We start from the raw sequence: 25,726 nt of genomic DNA on the forward strand, positions 1-25,726 counted from the left end.
AGAAACTGTCTTACCTGTCACTTTTGAAACTTTATGCTCCTTCCTCAAGTAAAGGAGTTAATGAGAAATCGTCAGTTCATATGGAGAATAGCAAACTTTCCTGAGTTTTTTGAGTAATCAAATGAGTTTTACTTTAATTCCATCCCTTGTCATCTGTAATTTAGAAGGAAAATGTCTAAGGCATTGAAAATCTAGCTAAAGACACATTGGCCTCTTTGTGATGAAATCTCATACTTAAATATAAAAAAAAACAAGTGTATGGAATGAAAACATTCAAAGACTTTTGCTTCCTTTTTTCTTTCAATATTTTATTTGGAGTGTGGCAGTACAGTCAAGACAACCTACTGTAAGAAAAATAGGTGTTCGTATAAAAAAAATACTGAAATGGGCTCCACACGGACAGATTTTTATATCTCCCATATTTTTTTATTCTTTATTTTTATTTAAAAATACTTATTCTGTATGAGAGATTTATGATTACTTTATATTTTCTTCTTTTTGCCTAACTATATTTTGTATAGCAAACATGAAATTATTTGAGGAGAAAGGTAGACTAAGATTTGATGCCAACAAGCTCGCTCTTTCCTTTTCATCTGAACAATTAAGCAAATCAATGTGTTGAGATGGAGAAGCCCAAGAAAAAGTTCAGTGACAAATTAACTGGGTGGTAGTTTTCCATTTAGCCGTTTAACCTCTTTCGCATGACATCAGGCTGTTTTCATGGATAAAATGACAATCCCAGATATTCAGGCTCTCAGATTCATATTTTCCATCTTAGCCCACAAAAGCTTTATTTCACGGATTTTGCCGAAAATTCTGGCTTGTGTTTTAATCGTTCGCCTTTTCTCTGGGGAAGCCAGCAGGAAACAATTGCAGACAATGACAGTCCTTCTGGGGACCCTCCTAGGATGCTTTGTATTAATTGATTAAGAAGTCCTTTCAAAGCATCAACTTCTTACTAAAACAAGTGAGATTATAGAATGAGACTAGCTGAAACTGCAGTATGTAGAAGACACGTGAATGTTGAAGAGCACAGCGTTGCCGAATGATGAGCATAAACTACAAGCGGAAATGGAAATGGATATGTGGACACAGTAGGGTTTGGAAGCTGAGCCCGTCTGTTCATTCACTCCGTGTCTCCTCCAGGCTGACCAAGCCCTTCCTCTCATGGGTAGACATCCTAGTGCGGTGAAACAGTGAACCGGCAAACAGACAAATGATGCATAATGTCAGGTGAGAACAAAAAGCTGAGATGAAAAATAAAGCAGGGTAAGTGGACAAGGAGCTACTACCCTGTTTCCCCGAAAATAAGACATCCTCCGAAAATAAGACCTACTTACAGGAAAGATAAGTCGTCCCCTGAAAATAAGACCTAGCGCATCTTTGGGAGCACACCTTAAAATAAGACACTGTCTCATTTTCGGGGAAACAGGGTACTTATGTCAGAAATCTAAAGTTTGTTCTGAGGCAGGTGCTCCTACTCTGGGGCCCCACAGGTCCCCCAAAAAGGTTCAGGGGTAAATTCCAGCAGGTCTCTGAAGTCCAGGAGAGGAAAACGTGCATCATAGTTTCACCAATTTAGCGTTTTCTTCATTTTTGAATGCAGGCAGCAAACTCCAGGGGTATTAACAGAACCTATCATGTCACCAACAGAATTCATAGCTATTTTATATCAATTACTATTTCAGGAGGTGTCTCAAAATAATTGTTCACACTAGCATAATTGTTGGATTGATGTTATGGTAGATATTAGATCCACTGAGAAAGCTTGCTACTTAATACATTAAGCAAGCACACATATTTCTTATTACAAGTGTGTGTGTGTGTGTGTGTGTGTGTGTGTGTATTTTAGACACAGGGTCTTGCTATGTTGTCCAGGCTGGTCCTAAACTCCTGGGCTCAAGCAATCCTCCCATCACAGCCTCCCAACGAGTTTGGACTTGCAGACTCAAGTCATCTCCACTGGCTCGCTTTTTAGAATTTTGATAAATAATTCAATATATTTAGTTCCCTTTGTAAACCTCTAAATTTTATCATTTAAGCACATTACTCCCGGAAGGGAGTCCTTAAACTAAACCACACTGCCCAGAGATCAGTCACGGAGGTGCGTTACGCAAACTTCCCATATCTCTTCACACAATATTACAAAAGTGTACTCAAGAGTTAGGTTAATAATTTTTACTGCTCCATCAAGAACGTTCTTGAGATTAACCACATCTCTTTATTGTTGTGAGCATGGTGGTGAAGAATCCCATGACTTCCAGTGCAGTTGGGCCCACTGTCTGGATTCACAGTAATTAGCCAACAATCTGCTGTTATACCTTTGCAACATCAGCACACAAAATCAGCACATCAGTAAGAGCACTGTCAACAGGACAAAGGACCTTCAAGTATTCTTTTGAAAATCATTGTGATCTTGTGGACCCTCAGAGTCCTGCCAGGGGTCTGTGGACCACACTTTAAGAACCACTGTGCCAGAGAGGTGGCAAATACAGATTCATTTAGGCAGAGACACGCACCACTCTGTCCTATGGAAACCACCCAGAGGACTCCAATCTGTGTTAGTGGCAGTTGTAGTTTGCTGTCCAATTCTTTGAAATAGAAGTTTCCCTAAGATTTTAATTTTTAAACTCTCAGTCAAAAGTAATCTTGTGTTGACATTTTTTTGGTGGTCCCAAACAGACCCAGCGCTGGGATACAGGTTAGGAACAACATCACCCAGCAGGACAGGTGGACGGACCCTGCTCAAGATAAAAATACCCGATACAGGGGGGGCCTTCACCTCTCTTATGTCATAAACCCCTTTAGCTGTCTACTGAAGCCTGTGGACTTCTTTTTAGAAAGTTTTTCCTGCATATAAAAATACCTAGGATTACCAAAACTAATGCCCAAATTATATTGAAATACAGTTCCACCCATAGACCCCTTTGAGGGGCTCAGCACCCAGGTTAATAACTTCCTCCACTCTCAACTGGCAAGGAGAAACACCCAGGGAGGTGACATTTGTTTCTTGATGGGTTTTTTTTTTTTAAATGTATTTGTTTTCAGGTCAGTTGACATATTAAATCCCCAAATTCTGAATGCCAGTAAGATAGATTTCTAGACGTAACACGGCCAGGGCAAGAAAGTGGGACAGGTAGAATGAGTTTCTCCTCAGCCTTTCAGAGGACAGAGGGGTGCGTGTCTCTGGCTAAGTACAGAATGTTCCTAAGGGAGGGTGGCCCTGGGCTGGACGTTAGCAAGAAGGTGGGCGCCATCTGCCTAATGGTCTGGGTACGGACTTTCTAAAGTTTTTATTACTCTTTTTGAAAAAAAAAAAAAGTTTTACACCAGTCTTTACCTTATTTTTGTTTCTTAAACTAACCATCCTCAGGCTTATTATACTTTGAGGAACTATCTACTCTTAGTGCTAAAAATTAAGAAGTGAAGAATTTGCAGACTTGTGTGGCTTCCTAAAGGGTGAAACCAATAACATCCCTGTGGTAAAATTTTCTGCTCTCCTAGTGAAATTTTTGAAGTTACTGAAAAATAATTTATCCACTTTCCTAGTAAAGAGTGTTGTGCTGCTAATTAAAATGGGATGGGGGAGAGGAGATTTGATGGCAGGACAGTAAATGGTGGGACCATTCCAATGGGTTCATATTACAAGAGTACATGTCAATTCTATTAAGTATAGAATATAAATGTCTTAACACAATAACTAAGTACATGAGGTGAAGGCTACATTAACTAGTTTGATGTAAGCATTCCAAATTGTATTTAAAATCAGCACATCGTACCCCATAAATGCATTAATGTATACATGATCTATGTGTTTATGACTCAATAAAAAAGAATCTTCTTTCAAAAAAATGTGCTAATGATCAAAAGCCATCTATATTTGAGTCTTAGAATTAATGCAAGTATTCTAGCATCATAATCTCCTCTGATGTGGTTTTCTTTGGTGAGGGAGTAGGAAGACAACCTGTGATTTTTAAATTTGCCACAAAAAATCCGAAAGGCAGATATTCACCACTTTGCTAATCAAGAGTTTCATTCATTGTGGTCTTTATAGTCCTCATAATTTACTGTCAGTGTTGCTCAATGGGGTCACAAAGCAAGCCACCGATCACTCCCGACCTCTGCATCATGCTGTCTGTGGTTTATAAAGCATGTCCGTGTGTATTTTCTTTAATCCCACAACCATCCTGTAGAAGAGGTACCACTCTCCTTGTTTTAGAAGGGAAGAAACTGATACTAGAAAAGGTGAACTGCCTCACCTGTTGTGATCCAGCCAATTAGGAAGAACCCAAGACTCAAACCCAGATCATCCGATGACAAATCCAGTGCTTTCTTCCATACACCACAGATGTCTTCTGTGTGTCATTTTCTTATGATGAACCCCACTTGTCCTTAATTATCGGCATTATCCATGTGAGAAACATAGCATAGCAAATTATAAAATATTTTATTTTTTCCAAATGATACCCAATTTTAAAATTACTCTGGCCAGAGACAACAGGGCATAAGGATCACTTGTGGGTTATATTTGACTGACAAACATGCTTTATTTCACTTGCAAGTTTTGTTTTGTTTGGGTGCTAACATTTAAGAATTAAGAGATGTCAAACAAAAATCCAAATGCCTTTTCTTGAGAGGTCAGAAGATCGGGCAGCCCTGGCACAAATTTGCTGTGGCAGTGATTGGCTGGAGCTCAGCCGCACCTGCCCCCTTGAGGCAGGGAATGTGCTTTCCCTGTCTGCCCCAGATTCGCCGCCCCATGGTGTCTGCAGGCGCACGGGCATCCCTGTCTTCACCCCATGCATGCATTCACACTCCCTGGCAAGCACCTCTGGGCATTAGCATTGCTGCCTGAGGTCTGGAGTGGGGATGCTGGGTGGTGGGCAGAGGATGGACCATACACAACACAGTGCCCAGCAGATATTGGGTGCCCAGTGTTGAGGGACTGCTGCTTACATTGAGCGTGGACACCTTGAGTATTGAAAGTGTTTATCAGAGTCTCTCTCTTTTGTAAGTTTGAAAGCTGTCGTGATAAAACAGATAAAGAGAGCCCCTTCTCAAATATGTTTAATCACTTTTTCACCAGGAAGACTGCTGTTCCCCCTACAGAGTCTTTCTCTCATGTGTCTAAATGATAAATGTAGCTAATCACTTTGTCTATGGAATCAATCTTCTTATCATTAGGGCAATTCTTGTATTTTGAGTTGAGTGTATAAAATACGCATTTTTCTTTGGCTTTGGTTTTCCATTTGAGAAGGAAAGAAGACCTGGGAAACGTTTTTTAGTAGTTCTTCATTTCAATAAAAGCTGTGCGTAGACTTCTGTATGTAGAAATTATTGTAGTGTCTTGAATTGTTTTCATGGCTTACAGAGCCTTGATCTGGTTCATGGACAGTTAATCTAAAAATTGAAGGGAACATCAATAGAAGGAAGTAAAAAGCAATAAAAGAAAAGAGGTTATTATAACACAGCCTTTAAAGAACAACAGCTTGGCTTAATGTTGATTCACTAAGTGCATGGATTCTAAAATGTAGCTGCATTGAGTAAAAATATAGGACAACATCCTGTAAGGAAGCGGTGAGAGAAATCCCAAACACCAGTGTGACAAAGAGGCTCGACTGTGTAACTTTTCTTTCTTGGATTCCATATAGTCGTGTTTTACCCCAGAGTAGAAAGAATCCAGGGAGTGGGGCAATGACAGGGTTAGAAACAACATCTTTAGACAACTTATGATGGAAAATTATAAAGGATTCATAAAGATCTTCAACTACTGGAAAACGGTTCAAGAAGTTTTACAGTGGTGAGAGAAAGATAGACAATGAATGAATGATCACATGAACTAGAAAAAGGGAAAAGGGGGACGGTGCCTGTGGCTCAAGGAGTAGAGTGCTGGCCCCATTTACAGAGGTGGGGGGTTCAAATCCGGCCCTGACCAAAAACTGCCAAAAAAAAAAGAAAAAGAAAAAGGGAAAAGGGGAGGTAGAAAGAACTTGAGGCTTGTTGACAGAGGACTAACCATACTCCCAGTCAGTATTTTTTCTGGGATTTTTTTTTTGTTTGCTTTTTATTATACATTATGAAAATTTTCAAATATTCATAAAAGAGAGACTAGTCTAGTGAAGCTCCATCACATAGAAAATTCTTGAAAAACTGAAATTCTCAATTAATTTAAAGCAATGATTCTGTTTAGTTTCGACATCTCTTTATTAAACTAGCCGTAGGCTCTTAATGACCTTCCCCATGGGGACTGCGGAACCACAGGAAGGAGAGGCCGCGGGCGGGCCTAAAGCACTCACAAACATGTGTTTATACCCTGGAGAACCAGAAGTTGAAAGTGTGACTTTTGTGGTTTGTTTTGGGTTCTTAGGCCAAAACTATTAGACTGTTGAATATGAAAAGAAAGAAAAAGGAGTTCGGAACCTCTTCAGCTGGGAAGGTGAAATTGCTATGAGGCTCAGACAGTTTCTGTGGCTTTTAGAAACTTGTGTGGCCCAAAGGGTCATAAATAACTTTTATGGTATAAAACCCTTAAAGAACATTTGTGGTTTCCCAGAAATTCCTGCCATTCTGACAGTCACAAAGCTTCATATTGGTTGGGAGGATCTGTTTGAGCTTGAGTTTCCTGGTCAGTCCTGCCCCGAGAAATGCTAACCTGTTTGGGAACTTGGCCGATTCCTTGGGCCCCATTTAACAGGTGAAATGAACAGGCTTGAGATGAATGAATCTTTTCTCTCTGTTTCTTAATTTAACTTTTAAGTAAAATATGCAGTGGTCTTTCTGATCTCTGTCCTAAGTTTTATAAGCACCTTTTCCTTTTGGTTTTACATAGAGAGCAGAACAAAGTTAAAATACAGCTGCACGGCTATGCCAAGCTCAAGCATAGTAAAATTGTAAAACCTGTAGGATGCATTGGCGCACCACTCCAATACTAGCACTCTGCCACTCCTGCAGAAAGCCAACAGAATGGACATCTGGCCACTTTCTAGGTGAAAGGTAGGGGGGAAGCGGAGGGCCTTTCCATAAACCTGACTCATGCTTATTTAAAGGGTTTCAGCAGCATATTGCTGTGAGACAATTTTAGGAGGACAGTTAGATAGTCCCACTGATGGCATGCCTCCAAATATAATTCGTGCAGCTCCTTGCAGGCAGAAGCTGCAGCAGTCCATGTGCTGGTCTAACCCCACCAGGCAGCAGTAGGCTGGTGTGAGCCCAGCAAACCGGTATGAGCCATAGCAGCCCTTGGGCCCTCACAGAAATCTGTTTATGGCAGAGATCCAGCCCCATGGCTCTCACCAGATGACAATCACAGACAACTGAGACACACAGTCCCAAAGTCATCATTTCTCTAAGTGGAGCCCACATCTGGGGTGCACCTGTCCCAGTGGGGAATGGGTTCTAGGCCATTTAATGGCCTTTCATTCGTGCAGACTTCTACTGAGAAAAAGTATCAACAATGATACATCTTTACGTTATCACTTCGGTCCTTTTTGTTTAAAATGTATTGGTACTGCATTCTAGACTTCACTTTGCTGGTGAATTTTTTATACTGTTGTTTATTGAAAAGCTGTAGGGTTCTCTGAAAGCTTTTATTAGACACTCAGATTCCCATGGTAATTTGCCAGACATAGCACAATTCAAATAAAAATTTCTTTCTCTTCAAAGACCACCTTTATGAACTATAATAGAGCACCTACCCGGCACTGAGTGGCTACCATAGTACAGAAAGGAGAATCTTCTAGAACTTTAGAATATACTCCTAATAAAGACTATACAGAACACAGATTATGCCATTTTTATATTCATGGATACTTCCAATGTTGGAACTTTTGGCAACATACTTGAAGCAATTAAAAGATTCAAAGCAACACTATTCTGGCAAAGTCACTGCTGTGTGTAACAAGGGCATGCAGAGTCTGTAAAATATATCTCCATGGTTATAGCAAGTTCAAGCACAGTAAAATTGTAAAACGTGTAGGATGCACTGACACGCCACTCCAATGCTAGCACACTGCCATTCCTGCAGAAATCCCACAGAATGGTCATCTGTCCACTTCCTATGTGCAAGGTGGGGGGAAAGGGGTGGGCCTCTCCATAAATCCGACTCCTGCTAATTTGAAGGATTACAGCAGCATCTCAATAAAAGTCAATGTTAGGAGGACAGTTAGATAGTCCTGGAATTACAGGAATCCTCAGGAAAATTACACTGTTGGATGTCTGACTTAGACGGTGCATTGCCCTTTGCTCTCTGATATGCTCGCAGAGCAAAAATGATTACATCTCAATAAACACGTGACCTTGCTTTGACACAGACTTGAAATCTTTCCAGCCTTCTTTCCTCTGATTAGCAGGTTGCAGCCTGCAGGTCACCTACACCTCTGCACTCAGCATTTCTTTGGCCAGACCTCATTGTAGCAAAGAAGCATGAAAAGCCCGTGCAGGGCCTGCAATCAAAGTGGTGTAGTGATTTCATACTCCCTCAGTCCCAAACATGTTGTAATGAGAAATAAGAGTATGAAAAGAGGAAATTCGAAGGATTTACCAGTTGTGTTATGAACTAAGAACATCTCCATGAATGGAACCAGAGTGGTGAGCAGTGGCGAAGCCTCAGGCCAGCAGGGCTCTGGTGCAGAATCAGGTTGTAGCAGCCTAGAATTGGGCTTCTGCAGGGTAAGGAGACTAAGAGTGACCCTGACAAGGCTGGGCCACACCAAGCTTTAAATGAGGGATTAGGTGGAGGGAGCCGTACATCCCCTTACTTTCAAACAAAGAAAAAAGGCTGAACATAGCAGCTGCCTACCTACTGAGTGGAACTGTGCCTTTATAAGTGGCTGGAGACCTAGAGAGACAAGGAAACAAAATCACAACTAGGAAGGGAACCAAACTCTGTGCTGCTTGGTAACCAGATGTGAATATCCCATTATTCTCATAGGATGGGAAGTATAAATAAGACCTGATTCTGGCTTAAAAGCCCAAGAGTCCAGATGGTAGTAACCACAAAACCACTAGGAAAGGACTCAGGGAGAGAGGGTGAAGGGGAGGGAGGGAGGACAGAGAGAATGAATATGAATCTCCTACTCAAGATGATCTACAGAACAAACATCTAAGGCACATAAAAAAATCTAAGAGCAAGAAAGGCAAGCAGTAAAATCTTCTACTGGAGCATGCACTCACTCCAGATGGCTTTAAGGAATAATCTCACAAAGTCTTTAAGTATGCCTAGGATGTTTGAAAAGATAAAAGGATGAATAACTTTCATTTTAAAAAGCAGAAAATTATAAAATAGAAAAAGACATGAAACAAGAGCATTTTAATTTAAATTAAAAATATGGTCATTGAAGGAATCATTTAACTCTAAACTGAATGAAATTAAGAGAAAATTTATCTAGAAAGTAGTCATTTATTTAGAAAGTAGTCATATTGAAAGTATTTATTTAGAAAGTAGTCATTTATTAAGAGGAAATTTATTTAGAAAATAGTCATGAGGAATTCACCAAGAATGCAATTCAGAAAGATTGATTGATGATGATAAAAGAGTTAAGAGATATGGGGAAAGATTGTAAGGTTCCTGGCCAAGCGTGGTGGTTCACACCTGTAGTCCTAGCACTCTGGGAAGCTGAGGCAAGTAGATCGCCTGAGCTAGAGGGAGACCCTGTCTCTAAAAACAAATAGCCGGGCATCGTGGCAGGCTCCTGTAATCCCAGCTACTCAGGAGGCTCAGGCAAGAGAATTCCTTGAGCCCAGGAGTTTGAGGTTGCTGTGAGCTAGATGCCATGGCACTCTACTGGGGGTGACAAAGTGAGACTCAGTCTCAAAAAAAAGGATTATAAGTTTTCAAAAGGAGATACAAAAAAGAGAATGGTGGAAAAGCAATATTTGAAACAATTAAAGGATAGAATATTCTAAAATTGAAGATAGGATGCTTTAGACTAAAAGTGCCCCAATTCTAAAAAATAGAATATTCTAAAATTGGCAATGTGATTCTTTAGATTAGAAGCACTGAATAGAACCAAGTTAAATATACACTCAAACATTTTAGAGTGAAACCGCAGGATGTAAAGAAAAAGGAAGAAGTGAAGATGACCAATGAAGAAATCATGATTAGGTTGATAGCAGACTTACCAGCAACAACACTAGATCCCAGTGGGCAGTAAAGTAATAGCTTTAAAGTTCAGAGAGAAAATAATTGCCAACCAAGAATTTTATACACAGCTGAACTATCACATGGTAGACCTTTCTCAGACACGGATAGAGTTTACTACTTACTAACTCCACTGAAAACACTATTAAAATACAAAGAGTGGGGGACCTTAATGGGGGATTAAGATTAAAATTAGACACGAATAAGACAAGATGGGTGGAGTCCATTGGATAAAGTTACTAAATCCTTCTCAGATTTGGAGTATTGCAAAAAAAGTACTTCAGACTTTATAAGAAAAAAATTTTTTAGTCAAGTTTAAATGCTAAAAACTTTAAAATGACTTTCCCTCTACTCATCTTTCTCATCATCTATTAAGTTCAATGTCCTTCCTCAGAGCCTCTCAGTAATGAAAGTATTTTAAGCTCCTTCATTATCATTTTTGCTTTTACTTTTTAAGCTGCCAGAACCATGTTTGAAAAAAATTCTTAGAACGTTAAAAAATGTAAGGGTAATCAATAGAAATAATAGAAATGTAATCTTTAGATTCTAAAGCAGTAGAAGCAGGAAGGGGTTATTATTTAAAACATAGTTAAATCAACAGAAGAAAAGAAGAGAAAAAAAGAGACACACACACAAAAAAGAGCAAACCCCAAAAAAGCACAAAGTAATATACAGAAATAAATCCAGATACTTCCATCATCTCATTTACTTTTAATGATTAAATTCATCTAGTAAAAACAGAGAGGTTTTTATAATTTATTTTATACAGAGAGGTATTTATAATTTTATTTTATAAATAAAATTGCATGAGGCCATATTGTGGCATCATAGAAGTAAACTATCATATTAGAAAATTCTGTTGAAATTTTAAAAGAAACCCAGGTAAATTTTAACTTGTGTTTCATTTCTAATAAATGGCCTTATTGAAAAAAGAGGCTGAAAATAATGGGATAGGGAAACACACAATTTAAAAACATAAAGTACGTATAGGAATAGTAATATGACACATTTTAATATAGGACAAAAGCATTAATAAAAGGAAGCATCATATAAAAATAGAGAACCAACTCCCAAGAAGATATTCTGTAAAATATTAGCATGGTTACATACTACAAAACTCCCAGTGAAGGAAGGCATTCACTATTACTTGCTGTCTGCATGAAGCCAGGGAGCTTAATATGATGCCCGTATGTAGTAGAGGCCTAATGCATGAAATAGTTAAGTAATCTTGGCATTAGTTTGGTGAACATTTCAGCTTGAATTTTTTAAACACAATGAGCAAATGATTTTGAGCAACCCCAAATTAAGTATCCCTGAAATAAAGTTACATTAGGCCATATCGTGGCATCATAGAAGTAAACTATCATATTAGAAAATTCTGTTGAAATTTTAAAAGAAACCCAGGTAAATTTTATCTTGTGTTTCATTTCTAATAAATGGCCTTAAAGATGTAATAGCCCTCTTCTACTTCTTTTTCCTCAGCCTTCCTTAAACTAATCATTGAATTCAGTTTTTATAATTTATGATTATATGAAATTTATGCCCAAATATTTTTGGCAAAAATGTCAATATCATTTTGATGTTCTCATTTGGTACAAAATTTAGGGCACCCAGTAGTTCTATAAATAACTCCCACTGGGGTCAACCTCTGCTTAAAGACATTCTTTGTGCTAATATTCCAGACATTATATGCAGAAGGAAAATGACTATTAGCCAAAAACACTATAATTATGAGACCTAGTGACTGATAATGTATTCCACTTTTACCTTTGAAAATGTTTGTACAAAAATAGGTTGGGTCGAGTGGTTTTAGACTAGAATCTGTAGACATTTATCCACCTAATAAAATAACCACACAATCTGGCAAAATCCTGCATACTTGGCAGCTCTCCCTGCCCCGGAGCCCGGAATAGCACTGGCTCTGCAGGTGTGGCTTCGAGAAGGTTCAGAGAGTTGAATTAGGGAAGCCATCCCAGCACCCCACCTGGCTGTGGTGTTCCTTCTGAAGGCTAGACTGGTGTTCCTGGCTTTTTATAGATGCACAGAGCCTCATTCATTCACAATGGATAATGACAACTAAAACAATTAAGGAAATGCTTTGATATTGACATTATAGGCCAAAATTACAATAACTTAAATTCCTTTTTAATAAAAGATGCTGGCTCGGCGCTTGTGGCTCAAGCAGCTAAGGCGCCAGCCACATACACCTGAGCTGGCAGGTTCGAATCCAGCCCGAGTCCGCCAAACAACAATGAGGGCTGCAACGCCAAATAGCCAGACGTTGTGGCAGGTGCCTGTAGTCCCAGCTACTTGGGAGGCGGAGGCAGGAGAATGGCTTGAGCCCAGGAGTTGGAGGTTGCTGTGAGCTGTGATGCCATGGTACTCTACCCAGGGTGACAGCTTGAGGCTCTGTCTCAAAAAAAGAAAAGAAAAAGATGCCAAGTATTTGAAAGATACTTTTGGCACTCAGAAAATAGATGCTACCTAGCATTTAATGTTGTACCCATAAAAAAAAACAACTCTTTCCTTGTTAGCAAGGGTTTGATAGCCCCTCGTTCCCTGAAGGGTATGTGGGCAGAGGAATAGAACTGTCACCACCCAGGACCCCAGGAAGGGGAGAGAGAGGAGAAAGATTTTCTCACATTTTTTGTTTTTCCACAAGGTGCTCTTTATCCATGGAAACCGGCAGACATGATCCAGTGATTGAGATCCTACTTCTTGGCCCCTGTAATCAGAATCACCTGCTTCTATAGGGGAAAGGAAGGAGTAGTGTGTTGGGATGGACCTGGGGACAGGCAGAACTTGGAATGGCAGTGAGCAAACGGACAGAGACGGGACCCGCTGAAGGGCCAATGTTGTCCCAGAGCCCAGGAGTGGGCAATATGAAAGTCACACTCATAACCAGACCTGCTGACTGACGTGATATTCAGGACTGAGACTGTTCCTAGAAGGGGGTTCATAGTGAGAGCAAATCAGAGCACCCTATCTGGAACCTGATAGGGGTGCTGGGCAAGCTACTGAGCCAGGGGCTGAGACACAGTGAAACGTGGCTTCAGTTGGAAGTGGGAACTCTTTGGTCTCTTGTGTCTGTGTTTCAGTTTCAGGGTGGTAGAGCTCTGTAGGACTAGGGCTCCCTCCTCCCCATAAAGAAGGATATTAAATTTCTTATCTTCCATCCTACCATCAGACGTGCTAGAAAGCAGCAGTCCCCAACCTTTGTGGCACCAGGGATCAGTTTCATGGAAGACAGTTTTTCCATGGACCAGGAGTGGAGAGGGGGAACGGCTTTGATTTGAGTTTGTGAGCAATTGATTTATTATGGTCTCTGTGCAGTCAAACCGCTCTGCTAATGATAGTCCGTATTTGCAGCCACTCCCCAGGGCCAGCATCACCACCTCAGCTCTGCCTCAGACCATCAGCATTAGATTCTCATAAGACATATATAACCTAGATCCCTCACAAGCAAGGTTTGCAGTGGGGTTCGGGCTCTTCTGAGAATCTAATGCCACTCCTACTCTGACAGGAGGCAGAGCTCAGGTGGTGATGGGGAGCAGCTATAAATACAGAGAGGTTTCACTGGCTCATCTGCCTCTCCTGCATTGTAAAAGAATAAATAAAATATGAATAGTCTTTTAGTTAACCTTTTGTGATAAAATTACCTAACATTTCAATTCTTTCCACCCTTCCTAAAATTAGAACTAGAAACCCACAAGAGGAGGTAGTTTTCAAGTTCTGAATCTGCAGAGAAACAAGCAGTTTTATGTCTAGGCAGAAGCAAGAGAGAGGCCCGCGGGGAGAGGAACAAGAAGCCAGGGCTGGCAGACGCCCCTGCGGGTAGGAGGGGCAGGTCGTGTCCAGGCCTCCAGTGCAGTGTCTGATCTCAGGGCAAGCCCTACTATGGGTGAAACAGGGTGGGAAGGTTGTTTGGGGATGCCACGTGGCTCTTGCTCCAGCTTGGACGTCTGTCTGTGGGTGCCGTTATGAAGTCCATCCACTTCTAACAGAACCCTGGGATCCAGCACCAAGGACTTAAACTGGGCAGAGTACCGCATCCTGGCTAGTAGATGAAGTTCAGGGCAGGACAGCCCTCTTGGAAATGTCTGAGGTTTCAGCCAACAGTGAAGAGAGTGTGCAGTGCTGGGCCCCAGACTCCTGGTCCCAGAGACCCCACCTGCTGGATGTGGCTGGCAGTGAATGGCCAGCAAGGCAGGGAGCCCATGGTCAAAGCTCCCTCCTTTTCCTGGACCTACGTGACCCAGGCCTGGTGGCTGGAAGATGCTTACTCTTCCCTCCCAGAACCGAGCCTGCTACTGGGACCAGGTGAGGAGGCAGAAGGAAATTCCAGGCAAGAGAAAGGAAGCGCCGAGGCACACAGCTAGCTACCTGCCAAGCAGAGGGCTCACAAAGAGTGACCATCTTCTCAGAAACGCCAGAGGTTGTCCCTTAAAATGCAGATTACTGCCCTTGTATAAAATGTCCTGGAAGTAGGGCCGGGGGGCTCACACTTTTAAATAAGGGCCCCAACCAATTGTCATTCCTGCTGCACTGTCAATAAGGTGTGACATAGATGAGATGCCCTTGGGATAAGTTGCTGTGGCAGCCGTGCAGAGCGGGTTCCGGGGGAGAAGTGGAAGAAGAGGCTCCAGCAGGAGCCACTGCAGTCATGCAGCAGGGCCAAGAGCGGGTGTGGTGTGCTATGCGTGGGAGAGGACGGTCAGGAGCCACTTGGGGTCAGGTTGCAGGGCAGGCAGTTGAGCGGACATGAAGAGAGGGCAAGGGACCCAGGAGCTGGCTGAGGTGATAGGCTTCCTGTGAGCCCAGCAGGCCCTTTAGAACTCAGAAGGCAAGTGTCCCTCATCAACAGTCCATCCTATGAGATGATAAGGGAGCTTGTCAATAAAAGATGATTTTGCTGTAACGTCACAGCGGAAGACTAAAAGCCCACAAATAAAGCCCAGAGAGTAAGTGGATGCTTTCTAAAATAGTACAGTTTAGAATATATTTCACCACCAATGGACTAAATTTTTTGTAATGTTGATAGTTTAAAGGATTTCATAGTTACCTAGAATGCTCACTCAGGGAGTCCGTCTCATTTCCCTAATAATGTGAGCGTCTGAGCAGCACTGCAGAAATACATGGGGTGGGTGTCAAGATCCAGGGAGAAGGTGAGCAGGCCACACATAGATCAGTGTTTTTCAACCTTTTTTATCTCGCAGCACACTTGACCCTATAGTTAAATTTCCACAGCACGCTTAAATTATGTTGATTTAAAAAAAGAGCATAAAAAAGAATATGCTTACTGTGCTCTGAACTTCTTTCAAAAATAATTTAATTAATGATATTTGAAAATTTTCTTGGCACACCTAAGATCCGCTCGGCACTGCACATGGTTTGAAAATCACTGCCGCAGATCAAGTGCCGGCAGGCAGGCTGGCTTGGCTAACAGTGTCCCTGGGATGATGATCTTAGAGAAAAGTTTGAAATCAATATTAAAGTATTTTTAAAGCAAACTTAGACTAGATGCACTGCGTGGAAGGAAAAAATGAAGTTGCATAATCACCTTAAAAAATACATGTCCTAAGAGAACTTTGTATCAAAGGGTGATTGTAAAACAACACGGGATGATGAAGACTTATGCCAAAAGGTAAAATCATCAATGCTAGGGGAGCCGATGGGTACAGGAGGCTGACCTGTCAGAACAGGATGCTGTAGATGCGGCTTTGTTGAGACATGTTTCATTCTCTTTCCCAGGAAGCTGCCTTGTCACTTGCTGAAGGTCCCAGGCCCGGTAAGAGTGGATCGTGAGTGGCCAGGAGCTGTTTCCCCAAGGCCCCTGGTCCTCACACTGCTATGGCTATGGCTGAGCAGTTGGCCGCTCAGGGTCTGGGTCTTCACAGCTCATTTCTGCTTCCGCTGGATCTTCCGGCCCAGTCATCTTTTATTTATGCCCCCCTATAGCATTTCCACAGCGATGAACACCATTCATCACCCTAATGGGCTCAAATGGAACTCTGAAATCCCTGGAGATGGGCCTTGCTGTAAGAAAAGAATTGTTAACTGTACCTTTTAAACTAGGAATTTATGTCTAGTAAATTGACCTTGTGAGGTTATTTGTGGATTCCAATTAAAAAAAAAAAAAAAGCAGTCTCCTTAGGCCCTGGTGCCTCATCAGCCCTCCCCCCACCAACCAACTGATGTCCTCAGCCCACCCCCTGTGAGCCTCCAGGCCTGGGTTGCTGGGGAGGCAGGGTCAGCAGGAGGAAGAGATGTCTGCTTCCTTTCTTGCTCCTGGGACCGTGTGTCCTGGTTCTGCCATTTATTCACTCATTAATCCACTCATTCATTTGATGTTTATGACACCTCAGTTTTTCCAGGCGGGGTGCTAAGATCCCGAGACACAGTGAACGGTCTGTACCCTGATGGATCTACTTATTCAAAAGCAACTCTGGAGAAGCGGCAGGTGCCTTGAGAGTCTCTGTGGGGAGCTCTGGCCATATTTATTGCCCTCCCCCTCCTGTTAATACAGGACTCTGGGAGTTGACTGTGTATGTGATAGGGCATAGGATACAGCTCTCCCAGCACCCTCACTTTAAAGTGTGCCTTGCAGTGTGACACCTTGACCTCAGCAGACAGACACTGCCCTGCCAGAGTAGCCCTGTACCCTGCTTCTCACCCTCTGCTGCTACAGGGGCATGCCACCTGGTTTCTGGGTCCCTAGGAAGAGGCTGACCACCAGAGGATGCTCTCTGAGTAGGAGGGAGGAGGGGGTTCAGAGTGTCCCCCTCCACACAAGCTTTGGTTTGTTTCACAATCTATAAATCCCTCTGTAGTTTTCTAATGATAAAAGTAAAATGCATTCATTATAGTAAAAGCCAATATTTCAAAAATGAATGAACTCACGGTTCAATGCATTCCCATCTTCCATTCTGCCTGCCACCAGAAATAAGCACTTTCAATTGTTTGGTGTGTATCCTTCCAGATATTATATAAACATAGGAGGTCTGACAATAAAGTTCACAAACTCGTCCTAGAAAAAGTGCTACACACCTCAGTGCTGAGTAACACTGAAGTCACCTTGGAAGTAAGAACTCCCTTTGGGCCATCTGGTGTCCACAGAGATATTCAACAATGAGGTAGGTTGCACTTTTTTCTAAGATGAGTTTGTGAACTTACTTGTCAGATCTCGAGTGTATTTATTTTTATATATTGTCCGATAGCCTACTTGTTTTCATTTGAAAATTTATCAAGGACACATTTCAGGAAGGAAAATAAGAGATTCTCTGATCCTTGCCAGGTACCCCTCTGCTGTGAAGACGAACCACGGCTCCCTTTAAACCAGTCCGCCATTCATGAACATTTAAGTTCTGCTATACTTTGTTGTAATCAATCTTTCAGCAGTGAATATCCCTATCATATCTCTCTGTGTGTCAGATTCTTCTTGGAAAGGTATTTTGGGTCTAACATGTATTTATTGTGGGTTTTTGTACATGCAATGCTCTAAACCACTCACTCAGTGGCACGGCCCACTGCGCTGACAAGGCGCTCTGCTTTTCACTAATTCCGGTCTGCACACGGTGCAGTGCGGTGCCTGCCGTGAGGTGGGGTGGGATGGGGTGCAGCGTGGTGTGGTGGGGTGGGGTGCGGTGTAGTGGGGGAGGGTGGGGTGCAGTGCAGTGCAGTGAGGTAGGGTGGGGTGGGTAGGGTAGGGTGCAGTGGGGTGCGGTGGGATGGGGTGCAGTGGGGTGGGGCATGGTGCGGTGCAGTGGGGTGCAGTGCGGTGCGCCTCTGCTGCCCCGAGGATACTCCGTGATTGAGTATACTCTCTGTTATGTGGTGCCTATTCTATTTCAGTTGAATTTCTAGTAATTGAGTTATCTATTTAACTAGTGTATAAATCAAGGAAGTATGAGGGGATTATTGTTAAAAGATTATTATTTTTGTTTTTTTAAGTGTGAATTATGGTTTTTCGTATTCTCAACTTGAACTAAAAAAATTTCGGTAGCTAACCACCTACCTCAGTCATAACAGGTACAGTGGCTTCTGCCAACTCAAACTCACTCCATGGCTGTGTTAGGGGGTACACCCGCTCTTGGTCTGCCATGCTGATATTGTCTCTGGAAAACACCCACAGCTGTTTAGTTTGTGTGGACTGAGTTATCTTTTATACTTAGAAATACCTGAGAACCAGGCATGGCTTATGGAGTACATCAGTGACAAAAGTTGACTTTGAGCCCTTGTCCTCACCCCATCAAACCATTTTCAACTTTTGTAATACCAACAGAAACACCATGTTAAACTTCATGTAAGAGAAATAGAAAATCCAGAGGCCACACCTGTTGCCTTTGAAAGTGGGAAGATGTCTGTATGTAAACATCCTGTTACTTTGTAACCTAATGTAATATTAGGAATTAGGAATGATTTTATAGCCCCTCTAAATTTACAAATCCTTCATGAGAATATTGTAGGTACTTAATTGTTTGTTAGATACACAGATATACAGGAAAACACATTTCACAGGGTTGGCCACACAGGGCTAGCCATACAGGTAGGTTAGAATTAATTAAGAATTAAGACATACTGAATTGGCTCAGCGCCTGTAGCTCAAGCAGCTAAAGCGCCAGCCACATACACCAGAGCTGGTGGGTTTGAATCTGGCCCGGGCCTGCCAAACACCAATGACAACTACAACTGAAAAATAGCCAGGCCTTGTGGCGGGAGGCTGAGGCAAGAGAATCACTTAAGCCCAAGAGTTTGAGGTTGCTGTGAGCTATGATGCCGCGGCACTCTACTCAGAGAGACAGCTTGAAGCTCTGTCTCAAAAAAAAAAAATACTGAATTCATTCAACAAACATTTACTGAGTACCAACTGGTAGGTATACAACTGGCAACTGCTGGGGTACCACAAAACACAACAGGTGTAACTGCCCTCAGGATGCTTTAGCTGGGACCCAGCTAAAGACTTCAAGCCACCGTGACGTGCAGAGATGCAGTTTACTCAGCAAACACTCTTTGAAGTATGCCTGGCCAGGGGGACGAGATGTTGGGAGACAAAAAGAAAGTATTCTCGTGAAATCTATGAGTTCTCTACATCTTCTCAAGGCTTTCCCGTGTAACTCAGGCCTTAATCTCACTTAAATCATATGGCGTTTGACAGAGCGCTGCGGAGATGACGAGGCCTCTCACTGCTGTGTTTTCTCTTCCAGGATATCAATGAGTGTATCCTTGAAAACTATCCTGAGTGCTCCAACCCCCGGTTATTTTACATCATTCCGTATTTTTGTGGACAGCATCCCAGATGCAGGTAAAGACTAAAACAGGCCTTACAGCTTGAACAGGTGCCCACAAACAGAAAACCTGCCAGTCTGGCACCGTGGGACTCTTTTGTGTCCCTGGTCTCTCAACCTTCAGGAATTCAGTTTATATTTACTATTAGTCTTTAAAGATACCATTTGAGACACCGAAAGATTTGTAAATAATGAAATTTAAAAATCGGTCTCTGAAAGAGGCCTCGGGGACCACTCTATAAGGCTGTGTAACTGAAACTAAATCCTTGTTTATACCTAAAACAGCTGTCACCCCAGAGCCACGAGATAGTGTAGACCAGGGCCACATACCCAGCCTGCTTCTCCACAGTCACTGGACTTAACCACCAACTGTTCCTGCACTTGTGGCGTGTCTCATTGGGTCTGAAACCCTGGAAGGTCACGGCCACCATTCACTCATCTCTCATGAGACATGGTTGGACAGAGAGGCCAGTGCTTTCTAGTGATCACCTACCAGCCTTTCTCCAGTGTGTGACCTTGTTTAGAAAATGACTTGCTCTGAGAGTCAGGGCCCTCGGGGTGTGGTCTGCCTGCGTTCTATCCTGCAGGAGCAGCCCGAGTACCTGCTAAGCACCTTCTCCTCATCACAGTTTCCGAGGCGGGACGCAGACATGTGCCACCACCTTTCCAGGAGATTCTGGTGCAGCTACAGTTGAAATGTAGTCCCAGCTGCTCGGGAGGCTGAGGCAAGAGAATCGCGTAAGCCCAAGAGTTAGAGGTTGCTGTGAGCCGTGTGACGCCACGGCACTCTACCGAGGGCCATAAAGTGAGACTCTGTCTCTACAAAAAAAAAGAAATACCAGACAATTGCCCAAGCCTAGAGACAAAGTGCTAGCCATGTGAAGCATTATCTTGCCTGATGGGAAATAAACCCTGTCACTAGGAGTGACTGGATGCCCCAGAGGAGATGTTGATCAGAGAGGCTTTGTGTCTCCAAAGAGACCAGGGTAGCCTGCTGTTTCACTTGCACTGCACTTGGCCTTCCACAGTGATTTCCACTTACTTACTGTTGTTGACGTTGCTGTTGTGTTTAGTTTAGTGTGGTTCAAGTTCTGAGACTAGGAGTGTCAATTTTCTGCTTCATCATAAACTTCCTGAGTTGAGGGGGCCTCCACCCACCCCACACTTGACCCTTGCCCTAATAATAAATACCTCCTGGTTCACATGTAATGCTTCAGATACTGGAAGGATTTGGGGCCAGATGACTCACTTTCTGATCACATTGTAGACATTTGTTCCGAGAAACATAATTTTAACTCCCTAAAGTATTTTGTAAATTGTACATTTCCTAATCTGGGAGAGAGTACTTAGGATGCCTTGGGTGATACGCATGCAGGGATCTTCAGAACTCTTTCAAATGTCTCCCTATTCAACCTTCACAACAATGCTTTGAGCTAGGTAAGGGCTACTGTTAACCAGTTTTCAAAAGAGCGTCCTGGCTTGCCCAGCTTCCCCCAGAGGGTAACTGACAGAGCCCAACTGCTGGCTTTCTCTAAGTATTGGTTCCTAGGTATGGTCTGCAAATGAGATTAGGCTGTTTTCCCTCTGTTGTGTAAAACAAAACAAAACAAGATTTCCCTATAAACTCTCTGACAGCCTAAGGTGATGAGCAGGCATGACCTGACACCTGTTTTAATATCTAGATAAATACTATGTCGGTAAGTTTTGTTATTTCAAAACTTTTAACTTTAACTGGTTCACTTTGGTCCTCCTGTTAAAAAGCCATTCTAATTAGCCTTGATTAGTGTTTGTTAAGACCTAACTTCCACAGACACTTAGGCAGAGCCCCAGAGGTTCAGGGCCTTGGGCTGGACATCATGCAGGGTCAAAATGAAAGGGGAGGGGCAGTGAGGAGGGGAGGGGACACCAGCTGGGAAGATGAGGAGGGATCTGGATAGGGCTACATCTGGGCTGGTCTTTGAAGGAAATAGAGTTGGGACTTACGCTAACAGGGGGTGGGGGAGGAGGCGGGCAGAGGGATAAACTCTCAGTGTGTTTTTGCACATTTCAAAGACGGATCCCTGATTTACGAAGAATTTTTATATCCATAAAGGGAGCCTGGTGAGTGGGCCCTTGAAAGAGCAAAGCTGAACGTGAATGAAAACTTCCTGCTGGTGGGGATTCTTGAAGAGTTGGAAGATGTGCTGCTTTTACTGGAAAGATTTTTACCTCATTACTTCAAGGGCGTGCTCAGTATCTACAAAGACCCAGGTAACTCACCTTGTAGCTCACCTTGAAAAGACTTCAGAAATTAAAAGGGTGAAATGATCTCTTCTGCTAAAACAGGGCAGTTCCCCTGGCTTACAAAGAAAGGTAAGAACCGTTGAGTTATGGATCCCAGAATCCTATACTTTGGGTGTATCTCCATGTTCTAAAGCCCTGAGGGTTCCATTCCTTTTCCCCAAGCAAAACAAAATTGGCAACATTCTCCATGGGCCTTGTCCTGAGCAAGTTTCTGGGGTAAGCAACAGAATCTCGCATGCACACCTGGATTCCACCGTCGGAAACATGAATAAGGAGGAAAGAGCCATCCTTGGGATGAATTCTCTCTGGCCCGACTTCCATTTGATACGAGCACTCTAGCGTGTAAAATCCTAGCAATAAACTAGCTAGAGCAGCAAATTGAAAATACAATTATGATTTTATTCTAACAAACCAAGTGGCCTTCAAATGGAAGCAAGAAATAGGATGTGGCAAGGCAATTACTAGGTCACCCGTAGTATCACTGTAAATATAATTACTTTCAGAATCCATCTTTTTTTTTTTCTCAGTACTATTTTATCTGGAAAGACAAATGACATGTTTGTTTCTTTTCTATTCTCCTTAATCTATTGCTGCCACCACAAGCCTTGCATCCTTGTCCCCTGATAACAGCATTCTGCTTGGCAGATTAGAAGGAACAGCTTAAAAGCTCCTCAAATTCTGTCTGCTGCCTCTCATTCCACAGGCAAACAGGGACCTTGAACTATGCCTGCCTCTTTAACAAGCACCAAGACCCAGGTAAATTGGTTTTTGTCCAGGGAGCCCCAGATCCTGTCATGGAAGGTTAAGGTAATCCTAGCACCACAGGTGATTTGCTGGAGGAAGATGGCTGGCTGGCTCTCAGCTCTCATCCAGAAATAAAATCTGATCTATCTACATGCAGGAACTTGACCAGAAATCTCAAGGTATGCCCCATAGGTGTGTCTACTCAGCTAGAAACGTGGTTTAAATAGCTAGACACATAATAAGCCTTGAAATGGTTTTCGAAACTAGGACTTCCTTTGCCTTTCCACAACAAGCGATTTAGAGAGTTTACAGAATTTAAATTTAAAGAACTCAAAGAGCTCTCACATGTCTGATTTTTAGTTCTGCAAGACAGCATAAACTCAGCTCGTTGTGCAAGGACAGGTCTTGTCCTAAGTTACACTCCTTTGAGGAAAAGAAAAGGTTGACGTTGATGATTGTTACTGTCTCCTTTTGGCTTTATCTTGTCATATGGCATCGTGTGTGTGTGTGTGTGTGTGTGTGTGTGTAATATACAGTACGACATCAAAGGCTGTCTGAATCCTGGTGACACTTAACCATTAAGTAAAATGGACACTCTTATCCGAGCCTTTGGGAAGAAGATCACTGAGAGCACTAGAGTCCTCTTGCGCGTCACCCATGTCATCGTCGTCATCCGTCCTGAGGTCTGGAACAGACAACATTCCCTGGATACAAAAGCTATGGGGCTGCAGGCCTGATAACACAGATGAGGACACTTCTGTCTTTGTTCTTTTTAAACACAGATACGCCATCCACAAAAAGCTTAGCCCCAAAGGCCCCTGACCAGGCTGCTGGCAGGGTGTACCATACTGACTTCCTACGTAACTATGTGACTTCTCAAAAACTGTGGGTCTTCCTCCTGTGATGTGAGAGCACATTAATTAAAGGAGAAAAGATGGCTGAAAATTGAGTTATTATTTGTCGCGATCACGTAAATGATCACGCAAGACACGGATTGGCCGTAGACGCTGCAGAAGGTGAGGCCGACCCTGGGTGCAGGATAGCCCCAGGCACTTCTCGCAGAGTCCTTTTACTGAGAAGATACATAATGGGCAAAGACACGCAGGGGCTGCATGCTCAGGGAAATGATCTCAATTATAGTAAGCAAGATGCTTTAATCCTCTATAATTATTAGCTCCTTTACCTTCAGCCACACAGTCTTTCCACCTATAAATTAAAGACTTTTGTCCCCTTCGTGCTTGGCATAGCTGTACATTAAATACCTTGGAGGAGTAAGGGACATCTGGTATTCCTGTGTGGTGGGACGAAAGGTTTCCATAAGCCAGTCCACTTGGCCAGCCCACAGCAGCCAGCTGTACTAGCAGTTAAAACAGTGAAATGCTTCTACACCATCTTCGGAGTGCACCTGCCGCTCTGACAGCCCTCCTCCCTTTTTCCAACATTGTAGTAACGAAAGGGATGATTCATGACACAGAAGGGGTCTTCAGGACCCTGGCCCAGTGCTACCCTCAGCAACTGTTCTGGCTGCACTTTCTGAGTGGGACTGGTTGTTCAGTGTGTGAATATCACCCCAGTATAACTCTCGCAGCTGTCTCATAACACGTGACAACAAAACGGACGATTGAGTTGGTGTTTCAGTAACTTCTTCTGTGTTCTGTGGTCTCTTGGGCATCTTCTTGTGACATTTTTCTATATAACGTCGGAGCCCAAGTCAGTCCACAGTTCTTCTGTCCTGAAGAGTTTCTCTGCCCTCCTGCTAGGTAGAGGGCGAGAGAGAAATGCACACTTCTGGCCAACTTCTCAATATATTTTAGCTTTTGCAAAGACTAAGCACCTGTAGTGTTTTCTCATCAACAAAAGTCAGTGAGTTGGTGTCAACTAAGTTAAAGAGTAATTGCGGGTCGCTTTAGTCATTTCACTTGTGTATTTTTAGTATAAATTTACATATTGCAGAGCACTAAAACCATTGCTCTTGCCCTTTATTAAAGAATTTTATAACTGAATAGAGAATGGAGAGAAATAAAGAAACCTCAAATCTAGTAGGTCACCATAGATTAGCTGATCATTTGAAGACCTAAATTAAGATGCATACTGCCCCGGGCCATTTTTTTGGGGGGTAGGGGTTGTCCTAATTATTTAAAATAATGTAGGTATGTGCTGATTTTTAGTAATCCCTCTCCAGCAATACTAAAAACATGTACACCATTCTCATTACTAAAGAAAATGAACAAACAGCGGCGACCATTTAGGAACTTGTAAAAATAGTAATGGCTATGAGTCAAAGGGGCTGTCATTTTTTTTAGATCAGAGTAATACTCACTAATTCTTTCCACTCAATTCAACTTGTTCCAATAACTCACCATTGAGAGAAGTTAACAGGCTTCGTAACTAACAGCTTGATTGTTTTCCCCCTGTTCATTTCTTATAGGGGGACATTCTAGCATTAAGTAAATTTGTCTTATACCAAAAATTTTTGAGAAACTTATCCTTTAGAAATTAAAAAAAATTAGTTATTTTATATTAATACTTGTATCTGTGTAAACAGAATAGTGTATCTCAGAAGAAGTTTATGATAGTAAGTACTTAAGGTGAAATAAAAACTAAAGTTTTAGCATTATGGAGAACCAAGGGAATACATTCAGTGCTTCTTACCAGCCAGGGGGCTGCTGCTGATGTTGCAGCAAGTACCTTGGAGTGAGTGCTGGGAAAACTCTGCCCAGGCAGGGTATGGGTTTGAATTCAGGAGAACTAAGGCCCAAGCTGACTTTACTGAGTTAAAGCAACCTCACTGGGTGTTTTAACATATACAGTTTCATTTTTTATTAATTAATCTCTATACAACCACTCATTATTTATCACCTTTTAAAAATGAGAAAACGGGCCAGGCACGGTGGCTAATACCTATATTCCTAGCACTCTGGGAAGATTACTTTAGCTCAGGAGTTCAAGACAAGCCTGAGCTAGAGTGAGACCCCATCTCTACTAAAAAATAGAAAAATTAGCCAGGCTCTGTGGCAGGCACTTGTAGTTCCAGCTACTCAGGAGGCTAAGACAGGAGGATCGCTTGAACCCAGGAGTTTGAGGCTGCTGTAAGCTAGGCTGACACCAGGGCACTCTACCCTACAGCACAAAGTGAGGCTGTATCTCAAAAGAAAGAAGGAAAGGAAAGGAAAAGAAAGCCAACCCAGAGAAGCTGAGAGACAAAAATATGGAAGTAAGGGGCAAGATTCACACATTCCCAAGCCCTGAGCTCCAATGTATTTATGAATACTTTTTC

General features: G+C 42.5%; 1 protein-coding gene across 1 annotated transcript in view; it reads left to right on the top strand.

Annotated features, from left to right (window-relative positions):
* The window catches only part of UST (uronyl 2-sulfotransferase), a 316,617-nt gene that overhangs the window by 245,096 nt on the left and 45,795 nt on the right, over positions 1-25,726 (top strand). The window contains exons 6-7 of the mRNA XM_053592529.1: positions 19,342-19,439; positions 21,515-21,672. Of these exons, the coding sequence (XP_053448504.1) occupies positions 19,342-19,439; positions 21,515-21,672 (256 nt within the window). The remainder of the gene's footprint in view (positions 1-19,341; positions 19,440-21,514; positions 21,673-25,726) is intronic.

The sequence above is a fragment of the Nycticebus coucang genome, chromosome 5 (genome assembly GCF_027406575.1).
Source record: "Nycticebus coucang isolate mNycCou1 chromosome 5, mNycCou1.pri, whole genome shotgun sequence".
Lineage (NCBI taxonomy): Eukaryota > Metazoa > Chordata > Mammalia > Primates > Lorisidae > Nycticebus > Nycticebus coucang.